The sequence below is a fragment of the Bactrocera dorsalis genome, unplaced genomic scaffold (assembly GCF_023373825.1).
Source record: "Bactrocera dorsalis isolate Fly_Bdor unplaced genomic scaffold, ASM2337382v1 BdCtg109, whole genome shotgun sequence".
Classification (NCBI taxonomy): Eukaryota; Metazoa; Arthropoda; class Insecta; order Diptera; family Tephritidae; genus Bactrocera; species Bactrocera dorsalis.
In genome coordinates, this window is record NW_026038160.1 from 38844 (window position 1) to 50023 (window position 11180).

The following is an 11180-nucleotide window of genomic DNA, read 5'->3' on the forward strand; positions in this document are numbered from 1 at the left end:
GTCCCGAGATATGCGATTTCACCAAAAAGTGGACGGTGTCACGCCCATGTTGTTGATACAGCGGGTACCTAGTCCTCATTAGGAAGAATTAGCTAAGTTGTCGTCGACGTTATCCAACGGAAGACCCAAAAAACGTGTTGTTTCGACGGGGTCGTAACAAAGGGAGAGGGGTGTCTGAAGAGTGGGGAGAAGGTGGGACATGCAGAATGTGGCCAGTGTCATGCGGAAACTCATTGCATACCGGACATATTATATATTGGATATGTCGGGGTCTATTCTGGGTAGGTAGGAGTTAAACCTGCTAGAGTTTCCAGAACGGAGCCGCGCAAGGGTCACTCTCGTATCTTGCGGTACTGGAGCTCTTCGTCTGCAATGACTGGCTCCGAGTACGCAATTCGCTGGAAGAGAGTCGGTGAAGGTGTTGATGGCGGTCAGTGTTTATCGGAAGTTTGTTGCGTCCGAAGTCTGGTCGGCGTATTGTCTGATGTCGTCGATTTAATTGAGGAATGGCCTCTTGATGTTCTTAGGAGGCGGTTCCAAGCAGGTGACTGCAAGGAAGATTTCTGCAAAAGCATCCCAGCCGGAACTGCCCAGAGAGGAGTTTATTATGCTCCTTAATTGGAAGCAAACTGGCCTCACTATGCAAGTGTTCCATAGGAGACGAAGCATCCCCTAGTAGTCTGGAGTGCAATATTCTGACAGGTCTGAAGCTTTCTCGTCTGCGTTTCACTGCATTCAGACGGCCATATTGGTGCCGGACGGTTGCCTTGTAAGCTGCCAACAATTGCCTTTCTTTGTCCTTTACCCATGTGCTGTCGGCTGGCGACTTGAGGATTTTGATGCGGCTCTGTACTTTTGGAGCACAGGCTGTCAAAAGTCAAACCTAAGATCTTGGTCTATTGGCAGTCGAAATCTTGACGCCATCGACTGCAATTTAAGGTCAAGTTTGTACGCCTTCGTCCAGTTCGGAAATATGATCTAACACCGTTTAGATCGGTGCCACGCCCATCGTTCACACCGGCTCCCGTAAAGCTCTCTCATATCATCTCGGAGGTATGATTTACAAGTGAGAAAGAAAAAATAATTTTTTTCTAAATATGTTTATAGTAATTTTAGTTGTTTAATGCATATGTATGTACAAAATATAAATATATGAATATCTAAAATTATAGTAAAAACGAAATTTTCAGAACGCCAAAATCGCCGATATGCTAAAGTTATTGCGCTTCGTTTGTTTCGGCTCTACTTCGTCTTGGTTATCTGTTCTGGTGGTTTCGGACAATATTGCTGGGTTCTCCGCAGTTTGTTCTTCAATTATATGCGTCGCTGTAGCAGGATTTCCTAATGCTTTGACTGCCGGCGTAATATCGGTAGCGGGTAGAAGATGTGGCAGCCGCGGATATGGCAAGTGCGTCTGTAAATCTAGTTTTTGTGGCAGATGCGCTAACAACGGCTCCATTCCATCCGGTGGTGAGGACATTGGTGGATTGATATTGGCTGCAGCTGCTAAATAAGTAGCGGCAGCAATATCTATGGGCGGACTATTTAAGAATTGATACTGCATAGGCTCCCTGTGGTACATTGCCATTGCCGAGTACATAGTTTCATCATATTGTGGCGGCGACATACTCTCACAGCTGCGTGAACTAGACGAGTTTACATAAATATCATCATCGTAAGAGTCGAACGAGCGGCAGCGTTTTATTGATGAGGACTCCATCCGACCACTGCAAACGCTGATGCGATCGTCTTCGCTGGACACAAATGAATTTTTGCTAGGGCTGGATGGATTTTCGCCTAAATCCTCTTCGTCGGAATTCAAGGTGTTTAGCTTGCGCTTGCAACGTGACTGACCCGTTTCACGAAAGCCTTTGGCAAAAGGATTGTTATCAATCTTTAACTTTGTAATACGATCATTCTAAAAGTGCAAATAAATTCAAAAATATGTTGATTAATTATTTTGCAAAAGTTGTGGACATTTTCTATTGATTTGTATTTATGTATACATATGTGTTAAGTGGTTCCATGGGTTTACGGGTTTCAAAAATTCGATTTTTTTTATTGTCTTATTAAATTCTACAGCACCTCTAGAATGTTTTCCAAAATTTTCATGTTGATCCTAGTAATAGTTTTGGAGATACAGCCTTGAGAACTTGTGTGTGGATTTTTTTCGATTACAACTATTTGAAAAAAAACTCGCGAAATTTTCACCGAAATTTTAATTTTTTTTATGAAACTGTCTGCCAAAAATCTAATTTCCAGTTTTTTTCCTACGTCTAAGTTGAGGCTTTCATTAAAACACGATTTTTTTCACGTTGGATGATCCTGTAAGAAGTTATATTTCCAACGCGGGCGCATCTTTTTTCCAAGGGGTCACCGGAAAAGCGACGTAATTAAAATATTTCTTCAAACATTTCAGAGTTTCTTTGTTAATAGTGTAGTATGCTTGTAAAAAAAATTCTAATAAAATATTTCATCTTTTATATGAGAAAAAAATTGTTGAAAAAAGACTATGTTTTACTCGAAGAAACCCATGTTACCCCTTAAAGCGAAAGTACATGAATCCAAATGCTTATATTACTTTTCAAATACTATAAAACATAAAATATACGAACCTGGTAAGCAGTAACTGCAACAAATTCTGTTTCGGGAAAAACGAAAGCCTGCTGCGGAGACCACGGCAGCTGTGTTAGGTCCGAAGTACGGATGATGTGCAGACGCGGTTGATACTTATGCATGCTGGCGAGCACAATCTGAAGATGTTAAAGAAAAAGCAGCGTCAAAATTTTTGTAAGTACAAGAACATTAGCAAAACACTCACATGTCCATTGCTGTCCAGTGTGTTATTGGTGAGTTTAACTTTGTTAAAAATAATGGCTTGGGATTGCCAATGCGCACCAGTGGCTGGGCTGTCAGGATGCAGAAACATGCGCTGAGGGCTCTGAGGCTCAGCACCGCCAGCAGGTATCCAATGTGAGCCCGAAAACTTAAACCGACAATCACCAACGGGAACCATTTCGAGCAAAACACAATAATTCGCTTCGTTTTCGAGACCAGAGACGGACACACGCATCGATGGAAACATACGCCTGCAATACAAGACAGTACCATATTAGTTATAAAGGTTGAAGTTTGATAGATATTGAATAGAGAAAACACAAACACAAATTATATACCATTCACACATAAATATTGTTAATAGTATTACATATGTTTGTATGTATGTATGTATATATGGTATATATGTTTCGTACTTAGAAAGGTGCCAAATCAATATATCAAGTGAAACTATCATCACTCGAATAGGCCACAAAATGTAGGCGTAACTTATGTGATTTGTGGTTTTATATCCAAACGAGCTAAATATAGATGATTGGTTCGGGCCGGTTAACAAGTGTGTAATTATGGCATGGCAGAAGGCAGACTACCTGACAACAAAAATAAACCTTCCATGAAAATAAAAATAAAAGATCAAAATTAAAGCCAGCAATGGCAAAGGGCCTGGGCCTTCCGTCATAAAGTAGAACAGCAGGGAGCATAACGAATTGGCGCCATGAAAATTGATTTCAATTTTAAGAACAGCGACGACGACGCAGCAAAGAACAAGCTAAACATTACCACATGAACTCACATATTTTTTTAAACATTTGTATTACGATATATGTATGTAAAAAAGCACATTCTTACTGAGATATGCCAGTATACTGCAGATACTACTGTTGTTGTCTTCAATTGATGCGCAATGCCCTGTTCATAATGGTTTGTTACCAAAACAAAGTGCACATGATTAATTGGTTTTAACGTGTTGTGTCCGATGCTTTGCGACTGAGCTAATGATGTGGTAAAGGGGATCAACATTGGCTGTGAACTTGACGGCCACCTATGCCATTCCGTAATTAGCACCCAATATTGATCTATGCTATATACATACATATGCATACGTGTATATACATATGTATATGCAAATGATTGTCCAGAAGTTACAAAATCTAACAGCTGTTTTCAAAGCCCAAACGAACTAAGTAAGGGTTTTTAAATTTAGTCAATATTCATCTAACTCCGATTGAGTGTATAAACGACCATTTAACGCTTATTCTAATTTACTACTGGGAATTTGTCTTTGTGTACATATTTTGGCTTTTAATCTCAGACAGAAGACAATTCAGTTAAGAGCAAGTGTAATTCTAGCGAACAAAGTGTATGAAGTATAAAGAAAAGGTTGAAAGAACAAAGCGCCGTCCGTGGCTTCTGCCTATTCGGCGACCAACAAATGTGACGGTTGTTGTATATACATATGTAGTTTTATGATCACATTGGCGCCACACTAGTGACTCTCCTACTCTCATTCTTTGTAATCTGTGCAAGCATATGCACATACATGCATACTTGGGTATTTAAATAAAGACCTGGATATTTGTCCTTTGGATCGTACCGTCGTTGCGTTCGGAAATTACCACCCGTTGAGATATTTACGCGTGTTAATCATTTGAGAAAGATTTGTAAATGGAACATTCATACAAAAACACAAAAAAAAGCAGCAAATTTTATACATATTCCTTATTTGTATTGTATGTATGCATAATCATATGCAGTGGTATGTATGAAATTGGGTAATCGAAAAAGTTTTTTCGTATTTTGTCAAAAGATGTCGTTGCAGTCGTATATCTCCAGCGCTACCAATAACCATATAGTGTTTGCAAAGTGAGATTTTAAGCTTCATTTAACCATTAAAAATATTCGGGGAAGTTGATAAAAAGTTACAGCTGTTCAAAAATTAGTGAAAATAGTGAAGAAATTCGCTATATTTTGAAATTTTTGTATAAAAAAGGGAAGAATGCCACGCAAGCCACCAATGAAATTTGGAAAGTTCATGTAGACGATGCTGTATCAGTTCGTGTAATGGCTCGCTTGCTTCCGTTCTGGAAATTTCGAAATTTCGACTTACACTGATGAAAGTCTTACTCTGATGGAATAATGCCTCTAGCGGAACAATGGCAAAAAGTGGTCAACCAAAATGGTGCATATTTGTTTAATTAATTTTTAGTATAAATATTAAAAAATAAGTTGAAGTTTGATTAGAAATACGAAACGACTTTTTCGACTATCCAATATTATTTATGCATAATCATATGCAGTGGTATGTAGTATATAAATATATTTAGACATATATACATATGTATGTACATAAGTATATGAACTTATGTGTAACTGTAAATTTACCTTCCGCTCTTTGTAATGATCATTTCCGTACCGATTCGATGAAACTGTTTCCACAGTTCGTCGTTTTCCAATTTTGCTTTTACACCAGGCAGCGCCGGGCGTTGTGGCACTATTAAGTGATGGGGCATATGAAACGGCAGCATAGGTGGAAATGGATCTGAAATTAATAACAAGCCCGTAATTAGTTATGGCCACCAAAATGATTTACAAAAAAAAAAAAAACAAAAACGCCGACGGTAAATTTTTAGCCGAAAATACGCCAAATCTTACCCGGTATACGCTGCATAATTTGCTGTCTATATAATTCATGCGCGATCTGCTGCTGCATTCTCATATCTACAAACTCCGTCATGCTTAGCATTTTCACTGATACGTTTTTTGTGGTTCTGTTAGTTAGCACTTTTTCCCTTTTTATTAATTTTTGTTATCTTGCCACACACAGTCACCGCTTAAATTTTAAAGTATGTATTTCCTTACAACTGTTTAGCTTATGCGTATTATTATTGCTGCGAGCACGTTCACTTGGAAACTAACTTTTGCTAATAGCAATTCTTTCTTGGTCGGCTGAAAATTCCCGATCTGTTCTTCGAAGCGATATTAACACATGCTCATTTCACACTATGCCCGTCACACAAGCTGCAACCTGTTTTTGTAGGTACTGTTGACTGACGATCGGCTCTCTATGCTGCTCAGTGCTTACGTTCTCTCTTTCCGTTTACTTTGCTCTCTAGCATTTTTGAGTTACATGTATATGTATGTAAAACAACGCCTGATTGGTCTTTGGACTCGTGCGTTTATTACATTTATAGTAAATACAAGCGGCGAGCCGATCTCCATTTTGGAAAATTGTCCGGAACAAATATTGTGTATTTTCTTCTTATTTACTCAATAGAAATGTGTGCTCTTTCGTTTCATGACTCCTCCCATTGAATCATTGTTGTTGCTGCGTTAACACTTCGAATGATTATTAATTTATTTTGACGCTTGTTCGTATATAAATGTGTTTGTGTACAATGTAAGCAAATTGGGCTGAGGCGACGATTTCCACAAGCTAGTCGCTTTGACTTCGTAATTAGGACCTTCCAGACAGTCGCTCTCAATTTGTATCGACAATTATTTGTGCAACTTCTCATCATTAGATGCCTCTTGGCGTGAGGTGGAACCTGTAGAAATGCAGGTTAACTTTGTAAATAATAGGTGCGATTTACTTTTTCGTATACGTGAGTTTATTGTTCCAGCGTACGAATAATTTGTAAACACATTAAAATAAACCTATTAACATTAGAATATTTGACTCACATTTGTATGTATGTACGTTTTTTAGGTTAGGGTCTGTAACATATGTATGTACAGAGACAGTACATTCCTAATAACCGGACATCCCTTGCCAAAATGGTTTTGCCCGCCTATAGTAGCTGTCCATATATGGGGACATGTAGATACTTAAATTGTATTCTTAGAGTCAGAAGTTGCAATGCAGACTGAATACTGCTACTACTGAACTAATATGTAAATGCGAGCCAATGTCAGGCAGGCGTGAATAAATCACAATTATCCCTTTAGTTTCTGTTAAGCCACCGCGAACCAGACGGCGCCAGCGCAAGTCAATTTGTTTCCAGTGATCTTTTTGCGTATTGTTCCTAAATAAAACTGTCGCAGAGCTTCATATATTAGTAAGAATTAAAAAGTACAACGGAAACTATAATTTGTATACAATTTTCTTCACACATTTTATGAAATCTTGTCCGTTTATCAGAGAGTATTTGAACGAAATATTACCAAAATAGTGTTCGTGTCCGTATCCAGTCATTGGAACATATTCTTGTCTGGTTAAAGGAATTGGTTTTGTATGAAAATAAATATTAATGAAAACTTTCTGTTCATGAAATTTGTTCAATTATGGGAGCTGTCTGGTTATGAGGACTTTCCGTAATGGGAAGTTTCATTTTATATGCATATGTTCATAGGTACATACATATGAATGCAAACAAGACTTGACTTGATTTTTACCTTTGGGTTAGTACATTTATGTTAATACATATGTACATACATACATATGTAAATAAGCAGATAGCTTATAAATGAGTCGTTCAAGCTGTTTAAAATGGCAGTTACACTCATTTACTTGGGCCTCAGGAACGCTATTACTATTTATAGTTCTATATTTTAAGACCCAAAGATTTAATTATGTTGTTCAATTATTATAGCCTGAGCAAAGTATATTAAGCTTACTACGAAGTTTGTAACACCAAGAATGATTCACACACCAAGAACAAATTACTCAGTTTTTGAGATATCGAAATGAATCGTTGTACATGTACTTTTCTCCACAAGAAGCTGCATGCTTGTCCGAACCGCTGATATCGGACTACTAATTAAAACAGAACAAATGTTTTTTTCGGCAAAATCATTTTATTTTATTCAAAATAGTCTCCTTCTGCTTCAATACAGCTTTTTGCACGGTCCAACGATCGAACGAGTGTTTTAGCTCGTTGGCCGGTATGGCCGCCGTGCACAAACTTTTCGTAAGCCCAAATGTTCGGTCAAAATGCTATAATTCGATGTTTTGGAGACCTTCAATTCCATTTCCATAAAGATTTCAATAAAGATTTCGGCTGATTTTTGATGAATTGACGCATAGGGTCGATGGAATTTCCGGTGATCACGGATTTTGATTGGCCCACATATTGATCGTTATTTATGTCCTCACGACCACTTTTTATAATTTCAATCACTTTGAAAACGTTCAAACCACTTGTGCTCTTTGCTAATAACTTGTTTCATCAATTGAAACGTTTTGGTAAAAGTTTTACCAATTTAAAAAAAAAATTTAATCTTGTCTCTTTGTTCGAAGCTCATTTTCGCACCGAGAACACAAACATACTGACACATATGTAAAACGCAATAACTTCACTTCCAAACGATGTAATCCCATTAAATTCTCACTGGACAATCGATTAAGATAGCAGATTCTAGCGAACCAGTCGAAATATAGATGGAGCCACCAGCGGGCGCTAGATTCAAAAAGTCCTGTTTACTTTGGAACTCACCTTATATAGCATAAAGCTGTCATACTAACTGAACGATTAAATACATATCCTTGTATGGAAAACTTCACAATTGGCAAAGAATATTCAAAATATAGCTTCGGTTCTGCCGAAATTAGTGTTTTTTTTGTCTTTAAGTCGAATACGCTTCGAGCCAATAATGAGTCGCTATACCTACATACATATAAGACGATATTTGTATGTTTAAGTCCATCTTCTCGGTCCAGCAGTAATCAGCCATCTCAATTTTCACCACTCCTTTTCTCACCAAGAAGCTGCTGAGGAACTAGTGATGTTTCGTGTTCTTTTTCCGGAGAACATTTTCTTTGATAAGAACTAGTGCCAAATTTGGTGAAGATATCTCATCAAATAAAAAGGTTTCCTACAAGCAGACATTTCCTTCAAGCATTTATAAATTTCAATCGAAAAACATGAAGGAATTGGAATTGAAAAAAAGAGTCAGGTTAACTAAATTTGTATATAGATATTATAAGCAATTTAATTCTGCGAAAATAGGGTTTTCATAGATGAGGATCGAGTCGAATTATTACACAAACAGATCAATTATAAAATTATAAAAGTTTAATGTAGCGCTTTCTGCTGCGATCTCTTAGTATCACAATGGCCTAAGTAACTCCAACGAGCTTTATTGCTCATATTAACGATGTTCAGCGCTAAAAAGTTAATGCATAAGAGTTCGTGTGATCAAACGGAAGCTGCTTAACAAATTACTTGGCATTAGTGTAGGTACATTCTTATCGTAAAGAAACACATGTCACAGCTACTGTGCATAGGACCTCAGGCGACAATAGTGTCTTTACCACATAAAAGGGAGATCCGCAACGAGAGATAAGAGACAAACAAGCCATAAGTCGACCATGTATGTACATCGATTGAAGTACTTTACGAGTCCTGCGGGTTCGTTCTGACTGCGCAATAATGCTGCACACATGACTGTGGCGCCACCGTTGCACAACATATCGGCTGCTTCGACAACGATAAACAATAGCGAACCGACTGTGGGCAGATCCATGGTTAACGTCCATGCCACTTGACGACACATGGTATATGTGTGAGCAAGCCTTTGCACTTGTATCGGCGGATGTTTGTGACCAGCCTGATTTTATTCTCTTAATTTTATTACTAGTGGCGACACACTTGCTCTTGTACACACAAACCTCTCGTATGAATATGCACACTTTTATAAGTATCTACATATCTACGTATATGAGAATATCTGTAACAGGTAGAACACAATTGATGTCATGGGCTAAGTAAATATTAAAAGACACCGCCTTCCCAAAATTCACACTTAACGACATTACCGCAGTATGCTACACAAAGGGAAAAACACACTAAAGGGTCAAACGAGGACATAAGGCACTTGTCGTGCGTTCTTTTTTTCTTAGGTTTAAGGATCATCAACGGCCACTGTTTGCTTGTTCCCATTTTATGATGCAATTTTTTTGTTGAGATACAAATACATCAATAGGGGTATGTATGTGTGTGTGCGAATTGTTGTGTTCAGCACCTAACGCTCCAGACGGCGACATAATTCCTATAAATTTTTTGGTTTTCGTAGATTACGTCCACCCCCTTATTGGACAATTGAGCTGAAACGCCGAGACGGAGCGTCACAATTCTTACACCAGTCTCAGCTCGGACGCTCAACGGCTCGACTCCGATTTATTGAGGGGCGAATTTATTACGTTGAGCATTTCTGGGAGGAAATCTGAACGTCATATTTGGAATTGTGGCGCCAAAGAGCACATGTCGTGTCACGTACTCCCGATCGTACGTCAAATTAAGTTTTTAACCAAGACACCGGGAATTGAGGTTTTACAGACCATTGAAATTGAGTTCAAGCCTGAAATTAAAATTTGAGTATATGTACGTGTATGTATGTATGTATATACACAATTGTTTGTGTGTAAATATTAATAAAAACAAGTCTCTAACGTTCGAAATCACATCATTATAAATTGCTTATTTACAGTATAATATATTTGCTGAAGAAATTAACAAAAAGCTTGACACTAAATACATTTTATTTCGTTCGGGTCAAGTGCGTGAACTTAAGGATTTAAACTCCTACCAAAACTAAACAAGCCATCATAAGAGACTATTGAGTGGAGCTCGGGATCTCGGCGACATTTGGTTTCAACAAGACGGCGCCACTTCCCATATATCGCACCAATCAATGGATTTATTTAGATAACACTTCGGTGGACAGATAATTTCACGTTTTGGATTGGTCGATTGGCCACCAAGATCGTGTGATATCATGTGTGGATATGTAAAGTCTAAAGTCTATACGGACAATCCCACTTCGATTTAGGCCTTGGAACATTCGCCAATTACCAGTCGAAATGCTCGAACGAGTCATCTAAAATTGGAGTCAACGGATAGACCTTCTGAAACGTATGTAGCTGCGTCCAACATTTGAAAGAGGTAATATTAAAAAAAAATTCCAAAAAATGTTATTTCGAATGATAATTTCGTTTGAGTCTCTTAACGACTTCCACGTAAAACTTGGCGTTGACGGTTTATCCAGGAGGAAGAAATTTTTGGTGGACAATGCCTTTGATGTAAAAAAAAAAACAATTTTGACATGAATTCATCAGCGACCCCTTTCCGGCCCTCCAAAAAGGCCTGGTACCACCGAAACACACCACTTCTTGCTAAAGCAATATCTGGGTAAGCTTACTTAATCATATCAAACGTCTCTGTAGCAGATTTACCGAGTTTCACACAGAATTTAATCGCGTCCCTCTGCTCTAACGAACGCTGGATTTTCGGCTTGCACCGCTCACAAAAAGATAATATATGTATGTGTGTAAATACAGATACTTATTTACCAGGAATTACCCTATTGCCATAAAATATAAAGCTAAGTTACTTTTTGTTAAGTGT

At 38.1% G+C, this 11180-nt stretch overlaps 1 protein-coding gene across 1 annotated transcript; it reads right to left on the reverse strand.

Moving 5' to 3' along the window:
• Window positions 1-1096: 1096 nt before the first annotated feature.
• On the reverse strand, window positions 1097-5934 carry LOC105233055 (T-box protein 2). Its single transcript, XM_049461765.1, has 5 exons — window positions 5491-5934; window positions 5221-5377; window positions 2822-3089; window positions 2616-2753; window positions 1097-1918 (listed from the first exon to the last, which is right to left on the reverse strand). Exons 1-5 carry the CDS (start codon window positions 5579-5581, stop codon window positions 1187-1189), a joined length of 1386 nt encoding a protein of 461 aa, XP_049317722.1. The 5' UTR covers window positions 5582-5934; the 3' UTR covers window positions 1097-1186.
• Between the last annotated feature and the right edge of the window lie 5246 nt (window positions 5935-11180).

What these genes read in the sequence shown, in the direction of transcription:
- LOC105233055 (XM_049461765.1), bottom strand. Translation starts at nt 5,581, where the DNA reads ATGCTAAGCATGACGGAGTTTGTAGATATGAGAATGCAGCAGCAGATC. An exon ending in AATTATGCAGCGTATACCGG is followed by an intron (nt 5,378 to 5,490) that starts GTAAGATTTGGC and finishes TATTAATTTCAG; the next exon opens with ATCCATTTCCACCTATGCTG. An exon ending in TTGCAGTTACTGCTTACCAG is followed by an intron (nt 1,919 to 2,615) that starts GTTCGTATATTT and finishes TTGCACTTTTAG; the next exon opens with AATGATCGTATTACAAAGTT.